Below are 17,503 nucleotides of genomic sequence, written 5' to 3'. Positions count from 1 at the left end.
ACTGTGTTACACCATGTTATTTGTGCGATTTGTCTTGATATTTCCGAGATATTCCGAGATATTTGTCCGGGTGACAAAAGCGAGTTTGCGCGCCGCTGGTACAGGCGTAGGAATAGATATAAGTCACTAGATTTACAAGAGCCGTAGCTATACGTTAAGCAATAAGCCACGCTGAAAACGATACATATCAACAATTGCCTGTACGGCGTACACGTTGTCGTTTCTCGACACGTGTGCCGGATTAAGCGAGAAAGCAAAAGAGATATCACACAAAAGCGAGGTGTCGGTGCAAGGCCGAAAATGATCGAGAAGCGAACAGCAATATTCTGTAAAAAGTAGCAAAATACTGTACATTGCGCGCGATTTTTATACGAATGCGATTATACTGATTCTGCAAACAGCGGTTAAAACTTGTCGAAATGTTCGGTTAAGCGCGTTCGATTAAGTGCGAACATGTGGCGTAATCGAACTGCTTACTCTGTGAATATTTTCGGCTTGCGTTTTCATTGCGCGCCTGCAATGAATAGTTTTATCTGTGCAATAAGGATGCTTTAAAGGGTAAAAGCTTTTTTCAATTAAAAACGCACGGAAAGCGTATAATGTAACAGTAAAAAAAAAAGAAATAACTACGAACAATGGTTCCGTACAAGCAACAATACTAGCAACGATAGATTCGTTTTTCAAAAACGTGAATTAACGCGCACAGAAATATCGATCGCTCTAAGCTGCATTGTGCAAATGGCAAAAAAAGAAGAGAAGGAACGTTAGAGAGAGGAGACGAAGCCACTTCGCGGCTGTCCGTCTGGCGTGGTCGCGTTTTTCCCGGAGAGAGTAGCCTCGGAACACAAAAGGCTTTTGTGCGGTGACCCGACGAAAATCGTCAGCGCTCGCCTAATCGGCCGAGGGTTGATTCAATAAAACGCGGAAACGGCGCGATGCTACACGCCACGCGGAATTTGTATGCGGAATTCGCAAGCTCGGATGGTCGGCAGGACCGGCCAAACTTGTGCGCAAAGTCTAATTGCTTATATGCTGATCGCGAAACGTGAATTAATATGCCAGTAAGAATCAGAATCGCATAATTATGCAAACCTTTAACATCTTACGGAAACCTTTAATTAGTATGTCTCGTAAATCCGAATGCGAGTGCGTCTTTTTCTTATTCTTTTTTATGATGAGGTTGTAACCGAATGCAGAAAGACACGAGCCTTGCGAATAAGAGATTATCACAAATTAAATGGAGCTCAAAAATGAGATTATTATTTCAATAAAAGTATAATTTACCCGAATAATTTTGATTTAATGATTGATTTCGTTGCCTGGAATCGCTTTTCGATCGCTTCTCGATCGTCGGAGGTGTCGCGCATTCACCTCAGGGTCGCATCAAACTAACGCTATAGTTCAAAACGAGTACATATCACTAGTTGTTAATGATGCATCGTAAATAAGTTTAATAACGACATTAACAATTAATTTATTATACATTTACCATATCTCTTATATATACATATATATATATATATATACATATAAATTGATTTATATATTGTATGTATACATACAATATCTATATACATATATGTGTACATACGTACATATATATACACACAAGCTAGCGCGTAAGTTTTAATAAAACAATGGAGAGAGAAACGAGAGAGGGAATGTGCAACGTAACGATTATATTCGTCGCAAATGTTCCGGCGTATGAACGGAAACACGAAACTGTTCCATCGATGCCCATAGGAGTCGATTGAAACCAGACAGTATTTTAAATGAGGGTAGTTAGCGATCATTAGTCACAAATATGTACTGAATATTGTTTAGCATCGGTAACCTTTTCTGTTGGACTTGTCCACTTTCCCTATAACCGCAATTGCAATTGCATTTCTTCACGGATAATATAATGTAAGCTATAATGTTATTTTTCATGCATAAAATTATCGTAATTTATCAATTAAAAAATCAAAACTTTGAAGCTTCGCGTTTTAATTCTCGTACCAAGTCAGTACAACATTAATTAAGCACAACTGCGCTTCCATGATTGAAGTTTTATAACAACTTATCGTTAACGACATTTATCGACCAATTATTAAATATTTATCGCGCACGTATTGATTTATCGTTGAAAATATGATTTAATTAATTATGAGAGAACGTATCTTCCTCTCGTCAACTTTTCTCTAGATCGAAAGTGACACAAAATACTCTCGTATTCATACAGAGACACATACTCACTCACGCGTACACACACGTACACTTTCAAGCAAAAATTATCGTTATTGATGTCTACGATAAATTGTTAAAACAATGGACGACTTGGCATTGAATCACATCGATCGTTGCCGAGACGGGCCGATTTATAATTAACATTTAACGATATCTATTATTTTTTCGTAATAGCATATACGATGTATGTGTTTCCCATCGTGATTTACTCGCCGTTTCCTCTTCCCTCTTTCCTCGTACCTCGATAGGGACTTTAAGGATAACGAATTCTCGTGTCGCTTCTCACTCTCTTGTACCTTTTGATGGGTGCTCCATTAGAGAGGCCCGGTGTATCTAATTAATTAATTCCCTAATACGTTGTACTTGGTCCGATTGTTTAACTGCATATATGAAACTAAAGTCGATTCTAGCCGTTGTTATCTGTGCGACTGTGAGACACACCAACTTAGCTTCGTATCGGGTGGCAATTTGACATCTTGCCCCGTTACATCGAGATCCTTTATTCGTTGTAGTGGCTCAGGATGCGTGCGGTACTGTTAGATTTATTAAAACTTTGCACAAAAGATGTAGAGTTGATGCAACATTCTATAAAGAAATTAATCATCGATGAAAGAAGATGATAAAGAATTTATGAGTGAAGAGACGCCTAAAAAGCTGGACGTCTCTGATAAATCACGCAATTTTGATATTCATTTTTACATATTGAACAAATACGTAAAATTATTTTATTCATTGATGATTTATTTACATGGAATTAATTTTAATAAAACTGGAAAAAAATAAAAGAGAAAATAACTTGTTAGAGACACTGTCGTAAAAATTGCTATAATTGGATTATCTCGAGTATTCGGGGTGGAGATTTTGGAATGTAGCCATCAAATTAACCCCTTCTACTCAATGCGATCTCATTCGGTAATAATTTATACACCAAAAGAGACATGTGATGCGATTACATGTGATCAGGCGACTTTTTAAAAACAAGACTTGTATGGAACTCTCGATATGCAAACACGTCTTTTAAATCGATAGCTCAATTACTTAAATGTAAATAAATTTGCGCATGATACGCTAAAGATTACGCTAAATATATTTAAATAAAGTAAACTCGAAAAAAAAAAACGTAGAGAGCTCTGTTAAATAACGAACTCGTAAAAGCTCATTGGAAGGTATTATCATATGTAACAAAATTTGTGTGTGTTATGTATTTGATAGAACGCAATTTTATCGTAGAATATTTATACAATGTCATTATATACAATTTTATAGGATAATGTAGTGTTATGTAGGTAAACAAATTGTTGCAATTTACATAATTTATATCTTTGAATTCCTTTTTATATCAGAGATCGATGAAAGAGTTTTGCTATATCGAGAGTGGCAGCATATTAATACACTGTCGTAGAGAAGGGGTTAAAGGGATCAAGGAGCTCGTAGCTTAACCACGTATATACACACGCTTTTACCACGTTACGGTGCATTTTATTATAAATCGCGGACGGACGTGTTTATTAACAACAGCACAACGAGATTCATGGCACATTTTCTCGATTAATATAACGATTGATACCTCACTAACAGCTCATTGCTTTTAGAATGTAACGTATCTAACAGCGTAATGGAAAACGTCGGTTCTCAAACTTTTGTAATCAAAAAACAAAAGAATGTACATCTATGTAATTACATAAAATTTGTTTTATCATTTATCAAATGCAAAGTTTGTTTCAATCGTTTCAAGGCGATAAAAGAAATCGAGTATGTGTGTTAACTACCGAAACTATGCGTCAAAGCAAATTGGAATTTTTACATCGATAATGGCTTTTCTTTTGCTATTGGATTGCGAATTCCGCTAAAAAATGAAAACAGGATAACTTTTTAATAACGTTATGACATCACAGGGGAGTCATACCCGAGTGCGGACTCGTCTAGAACGTTGGACGCAATCTAAAAGCAATGGACGAGTGAAACTCAATAGAATAACAAATTGCGTTCGTCGCGTGACCATACTCATCATATCGAATAACAAAGGAAGCAATAATTCTCATGCGTAATAGAAATCTTGCGATTGCGAACGTAGATCGAGCTCTCGAGAGAGTCGTATGCTTTAATTGAATGTAATTTTTGGTGGAATGGAAGAATTTTCCGAAAAGTTTTCTTGTTACACCGAAGATTTTTAGGAGAGAAGTGAACGAGAGAAAGAAAGCGAGCGAGCGAGAGAGAGAAAGAGCTCGAATCGAGAGCAAGACAACAAACATCGAGATACGTATACGCTGCGTCGGAAAACGACGTTATCGATTTCTAACGGAATGATGCAGACGTGCATCACTAAAAAAATACAGTGTGTATCGCGGGTTAACAATGTGCGACAGAAGCACAATGCGCGCGAATTCGCCTCGTACGCGTTTTGCTTGTCCATGGAAGCACCTGGAAAAAAATTGATTTACGATAGTAAAAGAATCTCTTCCTCCGCATAATTTCAGATAATAAAAAGATACAAAAAGATCTATCTGCTCGCTTATATACGTTTCTCTCGCGTAGGTATATATATATATATATATATATATATATAAAATTATAAATATATATATATATATAATTACGTAATTGCGTGAGAAGAGTATGCGAGCAGCCTGCTCCATTGTGCTCCGTCGTTCCATCATTTCATTAACAAGTTATTTCTGGTACGCCTCACTAATACAAAGTATTATATATCATGTTTTTACAGCAACATCTGTAAATGATCGAACGCACGAACCATAGCAAGCCGTCTTGCAAGCGTAACGCGTCACGTTTCGTTAAATATTATTAGCATAGAAGCACCTAGCACGAATCACATTTCGGTTGTTTACCCGGCGTCTATGGGTATGGGTCATCCCGTAAGTAACATCGCTGGTTAGTGCGAAAAATTTGCTATCTTTCTATTAAATTCTGCATAAAATAATTCTGCTCAAAATTCAGAGACATTAAAAAAACACACGTAAAAAGCATTCTATTTTTGTGTGAAAACGTGAAGAAGGGGTCTATTAAAGCTAGTAATGGCAGTTCTGCTTTGATCTTGCTATAACTTTGATTTCAAAACTTATCTAATAAACACGAGGTATTCCTTGCACCAACTTGATAAATGAAACTTTTAAGTAACGTTGACACTTGTCTTTGTGAAATTAATCTAAAATAAATCCTCGTTTTCGGTCATCTTTCATAAATCTACTCACTTTATAATTGCATGGGAATAGAAAAGATTCGAAACAATCAACGGGGTTGCGTTAAAAGCAGTGTACTTGAAAGTAAATTAGAAATGATTTCCATGTGCAACGTGCAATTTACGTGCAAACACTGCGGAAGAATTACAGAGTTGCAAAAAGCTTTTGCATTTTTACGGGATGACAAATTTTTCTTAGCTAGCGACGAGGCTTCGAGCTATGCAGATACATCTGATATGTATTGGGCAAGCCGACAGGTCGATCGTGGTGCTAAAGACGATAATTTCGGAGGCGATTACCAACGACTCGATGATTAATCTTAAATCTTTTGTATGTTTATATGCAGTTAAATGATATGTACATAATTATGTACGTCAGTGTCGTAAAATTATAAACTGATTGTAATACCTACACGTACCTCGTTAGCGGAAAGCATGTGCTTCGAATTGTCCTTGTAATTTCATAAAACGATTAAACGGATCTTTGAAAACTCTTTGTTGTCAATTACCCTGTTGTTGTCGATCACTCAATCAGAATCTATTTAGTCTATTACTATTCGATCAAGGCAAATTTCCTCTCATTCCTGATAATGGCATTTCTATAGACATTTTCCAATGCTCGGACGATTTGAACGGAACAAACTTTGGAAGCTTACTTTTCAAAGTAAGCTTTCTCTATAAGTTTTTAATCTCAAATTCTTCGAATTTCTTAAGTCGTTCGAATCCAAGGTTATTAAAATAAAAATACAGTATATTAAAATTTAATTCTGAATTCAAGCAAAATAGCAAGCTTTGGCGATATATGGCGGTGGAAAGGGAGTAGATAAAAGCTGATTGTTCTTGCAGCAAATATTAATTTTCTTTGAAATATTCAAACTATTCGTGTCTGAAGATTTTTCATAATTTATAAGCCGATTATTTAGTTTTATTTCAAACTGCCAGGGGGTGGAAACTAAAATGCTTTTTTCTCTTGGAACAATGATTGATGGCATAATTTGTTAGAATTTTTTATCTCTGAATCGCAAATGACGTATCGCGTGATCGCTGTGTCGCATGACATTCGATTGAGCGATCTTGCGAAGCCACGGGCAGCGTGCGCTTTTATACGGATTTACCGTGAGAAATCTGAATGGAATCGAGTACGCGCGACTTCCCATCGAGCATAGAAAGGAACAGCAGGCACTATCTATACCAATTCTTGCGTACTAAATGCAGCGGAATGACAAATACAGACGGTAAGATGTTTCTTTACCGACAGTGACGACATCGTAGTTGAGCTGGCTACTACTAAAGTCGCTGTCTTACTTCTTTTTCCTGTCACATCTGATCGTTTCTAAAAATATTGGCGGTTAAATCTTCAAAGTTTGTATAATCTACAAGAATCTGACAAAATTGGGCAAAACAACATTATTATTTACGATGCTAAGGACCGGCAGAATAACGGCCGAACACATCAAGAAACTAGGTAAAACACAGGCAGAAATGTGAGACAAATAAATAATCGTTGGGAAATTTCAAATAATACGTTTTTTTGCGTATGTACATACCTTTTAACACTACATACACTGTTTAGATCATACCATCGACGAGATACGATTACGAGCCTTGGATAATATTATTTCCAAATACGATCTTGGTTTTGTGTGCGACTGTGACGCTATCAAGAAGGGGATAATTCGGAAACTATTCAGTTGGTTCTCCTTTGAGCCTGTTCCACAGCCAGAGAAAGTATTGAATTTTTTACTGCGGCTGGTACAGGTATTTGGATTACTTTACTAGTGTGACCGATTTTAACACAATATTTGCTTGGAAAACAATTTATATAATTATATTTTCTGACATGGAAAGTTTACTTCAAGATTATTTCATTAATTCGTTATGATACTCTAGAGCTCATGAGAAAGTTTTTAATTCATGGAAAGCTTATTGTATTTTGATTATGTAATTATCATTTTAAGGCAGATGCTAACGGTTACTTGAACGCATTTGGAAAATTGAGGTTTCAGAATGACTTCCACGACTTAAAAAGAAAGATCTCTCCTAAATGGCACGCAAAGTTGGATGAGATTGAAAAAGCCATTCTGCATATAGGAAGTGAGATAAATAAATCAAATACAGATAGCAAGATGGTATGATAATAAAATATTATTAAATAATATTATTATGCTGCTTTTTACATATTGAAACACATGAAATATAAATTGTAATTTCATTGCAGGATTCTGCCATAAATATAAACTTAAAATATAATAAATCTCTGACAAAAACGCAAGATCATACTGAATACAGAAATGAGGAGATTGAGAAAGAAGACCAATATGAATCAACCAATCAGCATGAAAACGTAGAGAGGTAAGATTATTGTAACGTAGCAAATAGGGTTTTATACATTGTTATAGTATCAGTTGGCAAGCATAATAAAATCTGACTAAATTATGAAGATTAATTGAAAAAAGATATTAAAAAAAGGTTCTTTTATTTAGCATACTATTAGAAGATGGTATTAGGTGGCTCGCAATGCCATGGCAGCCACTAGTCACATCGGATAAAGCGGTACTTGCTGCGGTGGAGGAGGCTCTTAATAACACCACTGACACCAATCTCATACTGCACACGTGTCAGTTCATAATGAATGTCATGATGCAAGATTTTCCAGCAGAGGTTTTTCTTCAGCGGCCAGCAATAGTTATAGTAAATTTTAGTTTTATAAATTCGATTATTTAAACAGGCATTTAACGGCGTTTGGAATAACGTTGGTAAAAACGCATGCCTAAAATAATGATAATGTAATGAGAGATGCATCTAAAATAATGTATCTAAAATTACAGATACTTCATAGTCTTCTTCAATCAAGTGCCAGCGTACCGGACCCTAATGTCGCTTGCGTGATTCCAACTGTGCTTAAAACTTTGCGCAAACTCACCCGTGCCTTAAGATTTCGCATTTACTATTATTGCGAACCCTGTATAGCAAATAAGGAGCAAAAGGTAAATGTATATGACAATAAGAACTTCTTATATTTAATATTTAATAATGACAATTATTTCTTTTATTGACAATATCAATATACCTTAATACCATTTTTGTTGTGTAAAAAAGGCGTCGAGAGATATGCTAATTTTTGTGTATTTACATAGTTATTAGCTGATAAATTAGATACCAATGTTTATGCATCTTCGGAAGTTGGAGACCCAGACAGCGGTGTACCTGAAGTTAACTATCAAGCGTATCAATCGGCAGTGAGTGAATTTCGATTTTCTATAAAAGCTCGATCGGATCGAGTTTGTAATTAATTTTTTAGTTTATTCTATTTATTATGCCATAGTTTTAAATATCCAACTAATTCTTTACATCTAGTAACATCTGATATTTTTTTAGGGGACCAGCGACAGAAGTCAAAGTATCAATGAGAATATTGACGATTCCGCGTTGCAGTCACAGCAGATGCTACTGCCAGTTTACTGCATAGAATCTTTGAAATACGTTCTCTCCCAGTTAAACATACCCGTTGATTCCTCTTTGCCTCTACGAAACGTTAAATACATCGTAGACCTAGCTCACGAGTTAGTACGATTATTACTAATTAGTATAACGCCTCATATCTGGTGCTACGAAAATGAAACAAAGATACAGAATGATCTGAGGATGCTGTTCGATTTATTGGGGGAGCTGATGAAACATTTTTGCGATTGGAATAACGCGGATTACTTCAGAATAATATACCTGCATCTTATGACTATTACTATGCGATTGTTACGCGGTCTTGTGCCATTCAATAGGGCACGGGTCGTTGTACCGGATACTTTACGAGAATGCATAGTACAAGCCGAAGGGGATGCATCATTAGACCTATTGTGTACAGAATTGCATAACATGATTTGTTCTTACGTTTCTGTGAGTGATTTAATTATCTTCTTTTCTATATTTTCTCACCGCAGGTACTAATTACCATGAGTGAATACAAATGCTTTTTTTTATTTATTTATAGCCCCTTTCCGAGTATTATAAACTAACATTGACAATCCTGGCTCATGAAGACGCGCCAGTTATTATCAAGTGTATAAAGAACGCTATTTCTATATCGGAACATTCGTTGGAAGCGTCGGTCTTGGAAACGTTACAGATATTAGCGGATATCTTCAAAGCAGCATCATATTATAAGATTTCAACTATTGTTAAAATAGCTGTAAACTATTTACGGGATACGTGGAAGCATTTCACGGAAAGCAATATTGATGCGGCGGCGACAAATTTGATACTGGCTCTATTAAAACACGAAGACACGAATGTTCATCGTATTACGTATATCGAATGTCATCTTCTAGTCAAGAATATTTTAGGAGCTGAGCATAATAAAGGCAACCTGACGTGGGAAAACTTGCTGTTCTTACTTAAACCGGAGGCCCTGACGCTAATTATTTGTGATGGCGCAACAAGCAAGGACAGAAAGGTAATAAGATATATTTGATCGTACATTTTGTTCTGTAAACTATAAAATTATTGTACATACACACTGTGCTTCACAAGTTGATTTTACTGATATGACATTCAGATAAAAAACGCGTCGACAGACATGCTACTTTTTATATTGAAAGCACAAGCACAAATGCGTTCGACTGGATGGTCGAGAACTATGGAAGCGTTGATTCCAGTAATGCATCTGCTACAATGCCATGCTGACATTCGTACACCTTTAGGCCAATATATAATCCAGTTATATGATCCTGACATTGCCGATGGCATTGGATTGCCAGATATTGAGGTGATTTAACTTGGCTCTTTTGTGGTTATCAATAATGTATTATACAACTGTTAATTTCAGCAATTAAAAGGAAATATAAGATTTCTCTACTCACCGAGTAGTGAGATCCGGGAAAAAGCATCACGTCGCTTGTTCTGGCTTGTTGCAATGGAAATAAATGCGCGCCACAAATTACCACGTCTGCATCTACCTGTACACGACACACCTCTTAGTTCGTTGTGCATACTTAAGCGTAAAGGCATTGTTAAGAATATATATAATCATTATCAGGTTATTTACATTTAGAATATTTTAGTTACAACTTTTCGTGTGCATGTGCATGTGCGTATAATCTTTTTTTTTTGGTAGATAATAATTTGTACATTTAATTAAGATTTTCTAAGTTCCATTTTATGTTATTTTATTTCTTTGGAAATAATTATACGTATGATTTTGAATTATTCCATTAACAAAAATATTTTGTTTGTAGGAATGCGATATAATAACATTGTTGGAAATGTTGAAGGACACAAGTATCGAGCCACAAATACGGAAATCCGTATTAAACCAACTTAACGTGATATTTGCCAATGTTTCGTCGCACGAAACGGTCTTCAAGGAAGATGGATTACGTTTAATTTTAGATATTTTAGAAAAAGCTCTGGTGGGTTAATCTATATTATTTTACAAAAGGAATATTATTTCTTATATTTGATTTAATTTTGTTATTTTTAGACAGAAAAAGATCACATGAATTATTCAGATTCAGTGGTACCTATAATCAGCATTTTAAAATCTATTGCATTTTTTGACTACTCTACACGGAAAACATTATCTGCCGATTTTGATGTTCTCATAAATGTCCTAAGAAGTACGTATATTTTATATATCATATGATTCTTTTCTCTCTTCTATTTGAAGCTTGTATTAAACATATAATATAATAAAGTTTCTTTTTTGTTATTTTCATTTTTTAATATCAAATATATAAAACTTTACGTTTTTAGGTCTCCTTTTATTTCCAAATGATAAGTATATGAAGGAACATGGTGTGCAACTGTTATGCTTGCTTGCATATGGTGAACATGCACAAATACACGACTGCATGATAACCATTAACGAAGAGGTGTCGCTACCTTACATTGTTCTAAGCAGCATGAAAGTACCGTTTGAATGTTTTTATTTTTTAAAACCAAAGTGTCATGTGCAAACAACAAAATCATATAGTAAGTAATTTTCTAACAATGTAAAAATTCCACGTAACTGAAAATTATTATTAATTCTATATGATTTCATGTAAAAACTGTTTTAAAGATTTTTAAATTGTGAAACAAGAAAAAAACAAATAATGTTTGAATATATAATTTTTAGTACCCGACTATGATCTGATGTTAAGTTTTCTCAGTCTAAAGTTGGCATGGAATTTGCATGGTGATAGAAATATTTTATGGAAGCGCTTAGATGATTTAAAAATGCCTGCAATTATAACCGAAAAACTTGCGATTTCCGAGAAAGATTTGCTTCTTCTACAAAGTAGCTCCGTCCAATATTGTTGTCAAAAGCAACTTTATAACATTCAAAATTCCACTACGCATAATAGCGTTCTATGTGCACTAGACTATCTTACAATGTAAGTTGTTATTTATCATTATTGCTAATGTACATATTATTCGTATTGATTGATGTTAAATCTATGCTGCATTACTGTTTATTGTCTAATTTAATCATAATCTTCCAGGTATCTGAAATTTTACGAAGTACTGCCACAAGTCGCGGAAGATATCGACTCGCTGCCATGGGAACAAACGTTCGAGCGCTTTTTATTATCGCATCCCACGAATAAGGAAGATTGTGATTTATTTGTGGACATTTTGAACTTTTTACACCTGTATCTAACTATTCGAAAAAATGGTATAACTCAACAGTCAACGAACGAAAATACCGTCGTTTCTTGAATAAGCATTTTAAAGCGGCATTAAATATCCTTTTTAATACTCAGGTGGATGTTTGTGGGTCAGTAAGATTGTAAAAAATATGACGAGATCATTGGCAGAGTTATTCAAGAACATGGAAGTTGACAATCAGAATATACATCAATTCATATTTAAATTAGTACGTACGTGTTCGGCGATCGAAGGAAAATCCAACGATGAATCTAAAAATACTTGGATTCAGTTTGTTGAGTTTGTCGTCTCGACGCTGTGCTTTGGAGATCAACAACATTTCTACAATCTCGGTTGGTATTCGTGTCTGTCTCATCTTCAAATAATATTCTTGAATAAAATCTTCATATTATTAAGATTTTGAGTTTATAAAATTTGTTATCAGAATCATCATTCTTTTTTCTTTTATGTTTCTTGCAGCTTACCTCGATTGGTTGCTAACATGCCTGACATATTTGATCAATCAGTGCGAATGGGGAAATCATAAGAATCTACTAATATCTCTTTGCAATACACTTATCGAGCTAATCATGTCTTTTCACGGTGCTGGTACAGTTAGTTTCATGGGTTTGTCGATAACAAGAAATTCGATAATATGTCTCAATCATTTGTTGCATCAGATGCAAGTGTATTTTAATAAGAACGTGAGTAGGATTTGATATTTCAAAAATGCGTCTGTATTAACGTTTTATTTAAAGATTTCTATAGTTTGATATTTTCTGCAATTGTTTAGTTTTAATTATCATATTTTATATAAATGAATAAGACTAATGCAAATAATATTATTGTACTTACAGTCGTGGATGGTATTTTGGTACGAGGAAGGTCGTTCGTTAAGTTGGTTACCTATGTTATGGCAAAATAGAGATCCTTTAGTTCGTGCTTCCGCTCTGCAGTTATTGGCAGGTTTGATGAACATAGTGCATACTATGTCGCAGCTTCTTAATGCGATCGCCATGGCACCAAGTGATCTGTGTCATACGTTACTTCAGTGCATTACAAATAAAGAGGAATGCTGTTTAGTGAAAGAAGAAGCATGTATTGCATTTTCTAACATGTTAAAGAACTGCAATACTATGAGTTTCCATTGTGTAAGCATGAAAAGAGTATCAATGCATCAATATAAATTAAATATTTATTTAATTTATAAATTTAAAAACTTAAATACATTCTTAAAACAATTAAAAAAAATAAGGTTTCTATTTAAAATTGATGAAACTTAATGTTTTGAATAATAAAAAGTGTAAAAGTAGTGCAAAAGTGTAAAATTAATTTCAAAAGTTTATTATTTTTTAAACTTGCTTTATAAACTTTGCTTTAAACTATGCTTTAGTCGACAAGATATATACTCAAACATCTTCTCAATTTTAAAACACAATATTTATAAAGATATTTTAAAAAATAATTTCTTTGATTAGGATGATTCTCTACAACCGCAAGCTATACTGATATATGCTGAGCAACGCAATATTTATCATGAAATTGGTGTCCTATGCTCCAATATCTATAGTTTATCTACGGTGGATATAAGACAGCGAGAAGAAATTAATGATAAAATTTGCAAAACCTTGGAGAATGTACATGGGACTATGGATTGTAATGTTTACAACAATCAATCTTTCATTCTTCCACACGTGATATGGCGTTTGTACTATTGCCAGGATGAATTACAACCATGTAATTACATTATTCAACTGTATATTATAAGAAGAAATATCTCTCTTATGCAACTCTTATACATTTTAAATTTATTCTTTATTGTTTGTTTTCAGTTTCCACAGAAAAATATAGTTCCTCAGATAACTTAACATTTATGCAAAACTACGTAACAACGCCCGCGCTTATCACAGCTGTTTGTATTTTATTGAACAATTTAATATTTGTTGGACAACATGAAGTAGTTCGACAAATATACGAACATTCTGTCGATAAATATTTATTTTGGTAGGTACGCTAAAAAATTTATATCAGAGTATCTGGTTTCTGTATAATGTATCTTTTTATATATAATGTCTTATCTGATCTCTCCTATTGTAAGGTGTTTGGATAAAATCCCAAAAATAATTAAAAGCAGAAAGGATGTGGATGATTATTCCGATCAGTTAGAGATGTACATTAACATTTGCACGGTTCTAACAAATTCCATCAGGCACAGCAAAGAGTACACAACTATTGTTGTTTTCTCCCGAGATTCACTTTACGTTTTATTTTGCTTTTTGGATATTGACCTATATCGTACGTATTGTATGCTTCAATATTATTATATAATAATCAAATGTTCTACCAATTTTTTTATAGCAACAATTAAATATATACTTCATTTAGAGCATAACGAACCACGCCTGATATATCTGCGCAACAGATTATGGACGGAAATCTATAACTTCGTAACAGCGCTTTCGTTGATGGAGAACCAGCATTTCGAAACTATTCAAAGCGCTTTAGAATCATGCACACCGGCAAAGATCTTGGCTTCTATTTGCTTCGCAATACAGGATTCGACGACAGATCTGAGAATGAGTGCCATTAGTTGCTTAGCCTTTCTGCTATCTCTGGAAATTCAGAACTTTAGAAATGATTGCCAGGATGATTTCCAGGAGAAAAATAAATTTTTTTCACGGACTTTACTCGATACCACTCTAACACGTGCTAAAGCGTCCAACTTCGTGGATGATAATCCGGAAAAGACAAAAACGGATTTTTATTTCTGTGCGTCGAATTCGTATCCTCGGTCTCGGGAAGGTGATTGTGTGAAAGTTTACATTAACGAGCCATCGAACGAAAAGCAAACGATAGGAGGCGAATTGTGTAAAGTTTTGCTGCATCTCTTTACCGCCTATAATTATACGAAATCCAAAAAGAATTCCAAACAAGCGGAGGACAAGGGTCTTGTTATAGGCGCTCTTGCAAATTTACTGTGTGTGTCGAAGACGGCAAAACAAATAGCCCTGCAAAATAATCTCCCCGAGACTGCATTAATGATTCTAAAAGAATTGTACGTTAAATTGAATCTCCAACCATTCGAGCTTTATAAGAAACAAGCGGAGAAGAAGGTAAGAGACTAAAAATTACACTGAACTGTTGTTACTTTCTTTTCCTCTCTTCTCTCTGTATGGATCAGATACAAATCAGAGACGTACAACGTCTATCTAATATACGCAAAATTTCAATTGCAATTTGCTATGCAATTTCTATAAAAAATATTGTTTTATGTTGCACAGACTCATTTTTTGTTGCACGATGTGAGCTGCATCTTTACGCTTTTGATGAACTTTATGTACGGAAACGAATGCGTTAAAGAAAGCCTAGCGAAAGAAGGTTTGGCAGACGTGGTGCATAAGTTATGGGCTTGGATATCGTTAAGCAAAACGGTGTCAATATCTGCTTTAAAATTACTTGCGACCTTTACCGAAACGAAATGTAACTTTGGTAAGATGATGTTTCAACTTAGCACTCAACTATTGTCACAGATTAGTGTCGTAGTATGATCTTTTCCGCTGTATATGATCTTCCTTAATTAGATTTTTCTCATGTTATTTTTCAGCTGCACAATCCTTAACATTAACGACAATAGTTCCAGGAAGTGGAGTAAGGAAAACACCAAATACGCTTGCGTTGATACACGTTATTATCCAAGTAATATGCAAGGAAACTGAGAGAACTGATCAGCTTTTTGATAATCACAAGATACATTACGCCTTTCACATTTTGCGGAACGCGGTGCATGTTCACGAGTGTAGGGTTTCTATCTCAAAAGTAATCATCTATTTTTACAATACGAAGTATACTTGTAACGATGAAATTTAGCATGATACGCTTTGTTGTTAAATTAATGTAATTAATTAGTCTATTGTTTAATTGTCATTCATTATTATTTTTACAGAGCAATCTTCTACAATTGTTTACTAAAATACATCCTAGTGTCACTAAAAGAATGAAACTGTGGCTACTAATCGAAATGTATTACTTGGAATTTTTAATAGATTTTACTTATTACGAAGAAGGACAGCTGTGCGTGCCAAAGGTATAGTACGAAAGTGTATATATTAATTCTTTAATAAAAATATAAAATTGTTTTTAGGCTACCGACGCTTTGGATGTTTTAATACACTTGGCAAAGGATTCTTCATCATCGATTAAAATTCTCGCGATATCAATATTACGTAATTTAGCATTCAACATAACGAATAGATCTCGGCTTCTCAGCTCAGGTATACAAATAAATATAAATGCGCTGATGCAATATAATATTGTAAATTTATAGTATTCATTTACGAATTACTAAAATTACAAAGTAGTAAATTTTTCCATCTTCCAGTGGATTTCATCAATCTTCTACAAGACATCTTCAAGAACGGATCGCCGTGCGAAGTCAATTTAGCCGGTTCCATATTATGGTCTTTAGTTAGCAATAATCAAAAAGGAAAACTAATTGCACGGAGCGCTGGTCTTCCTCGAAACATTCGGGAAGCTATCAGTAGATTTACATTAGAGAATGATGTTAAGGAAACAGAGCCAGAAGTCGTCAAAATTTTATTGTATGTGCTCTCTATTCTCAATCCAGATGTAGTAAAAAGTAGTGATAGTGAAAAATAGATGAGTAACTTAACTGAAATTAATTAAAATATATGCGAATAATTAAATTTTTTATACAACTATTTCTAATCGATGAGAAAAAATTAGCTTACAATTGAATAATATATTTTTATAATTCATTTAGCTTATAATTTAGTAATATATTTTTTCGAGACATTAGTATATACAAAAGTATTTCATAGTAATATTTAATAATTAATAATATTTAATATAATAATACAATTTATTTTAGAAAATGCAGTTATCTGTAAAAATAATTAGATTATTGAAAATAAATGTGTAAATAAAAATGTGCTAAATACATATAAATTTATAATAATACAAATCAACATTTGAATTGTTTCACGACCACAGTTTCTGGCCTTCATCTGCTAAAATTCATTATCAAAAAGTCCGCTATGAGCCCTCGCTATTTTCGATCGAGATATGAGGTAGTAGTACAACTCACTATAAAAACTGATCGTTTATTTTTACGTAATGAAATAAAATTAAAAAAGAGCTTCCATTTTTTAAAGCAGTACGATTTAAAGATGAGTTTCAAAACGACATTTTCATTTTGAAACATAAGAAATTAATGAGAGAACAAACTTTTGATTCAAACCAAAAGATAAATCTATGTATATACGAAATTTATCAAAAAACAAAAAGAAAAATAAGTGAAAAATTAAAAAGTGTGAAGTTATATATCATTATTTTATTATATATTATTGATCACGATATTATGTATCATTATCTGCGCATGTGCATTCCATTGTTCCATTGTTGCAGCAAACTTACTATCGTACATACGTAGGTTTTGTA

At 34.0% G+C, this 17,503-nt stretch overlaps 1 protein-coding gene across 1 annotated transcript; it reads left to right on the top strand.

Annotated features, from left to right (window-relative positions):
• Positions 1 to 6,699: 6,699 nt before the first annotated feature.
• LOC105286875 (rotatin) lies at positions 6,700 to 17,308 on the top strand. Its single transcript, XM_026969352.1, has 28 exons — positions 6,700 to 6,887; positions 6,996 to 7,180; positions 7,381 to 7,551; positions 7,641 to 7,774; positions 7,906 to 8,113; positions 8,251 to 8,409; positions 8,560 to 8,661; positions 8,801 to 9,316; positions 9,411 to 9,872; positions 9,975 to 10,184; positions 10,245 to 10,454; positions 10,654 to 10,827; positions 10,899 to 11,034; positions 11,171 to 11,389; positions 11,535 to 11,793; positions 11,902 to 12,074; positions 12,163 to 12,399; positions 12,527 to 12,750; positions 12,904 to 13,197; positions 13,525 to 13,783; positions 13,879 to 14,050; positions 14,145 to 14,341; positions 14,432 to 15,159; positions 15,328 to 15,535; positions 15,651 to 15,862; positions 15,990 to 16,130; positions 16,188 to 16,317; positions 16,425 to 17,308. The coding sequence occupies exons 1-28, from the start codon at positions 6,842 to 6,844 to the stop codon at positions 16,700 to 16,702; spliced, it is 6,444 nt and encodes a 2,147-aa protein (XP_026825153.1). The 5' UTR covers positions 6,700 to 6,841; the 3' UTR covers positions 16,703 to 17,308.
• The last annotated feature ends 195 nt before the right edge of the window (positions 17,309 to 17,503 follow it).

This window comes from Ooceraea biroi, chromosome 1 (genome assembly GCF_003672135.1).
Source record: "Ooceraea biroi isolate clonal line C1 chromosome 1, Obir_v5.4, whole genome shotgun sequence".
Classification (NCBI taxonomy): Eukaryota; Metazoa; Arthropoda; class Insecta; order Hymenoptera; family Formicidae; genus Ooceraea; species Ooceraea biroi.
This window is presented reverse-complemented; position numbering and strand designations above follow the sequence as displayed.

What these genes read in the sequence shown, in the direction of transcription:
- LOC105286875 (XM_026969352.1), top strand. Translation starts at nt 6,842, where the DNA reads ATGCTAAGGACCGGCAGAATAACGGCCGAACACATCAAGAAACTAG. An exon ending in CAGCATGAAAACGTAGAGAG is followed by an intron (nt 7,775 to 7,905) that starts GTAAGATTATTG and finishes TCTTTTATTTAG; the next exon opens with CATACTATTAGAAGATGGTA. An exon ending in CGAAACGAAATGTAACTTTG is followed by an intron (nt 15,536 to 15,650) that starts GTAAGATGATGT and finishes GTTATTTTTCAG; the next exon opens with CTGCACAATCCTTAACATTA.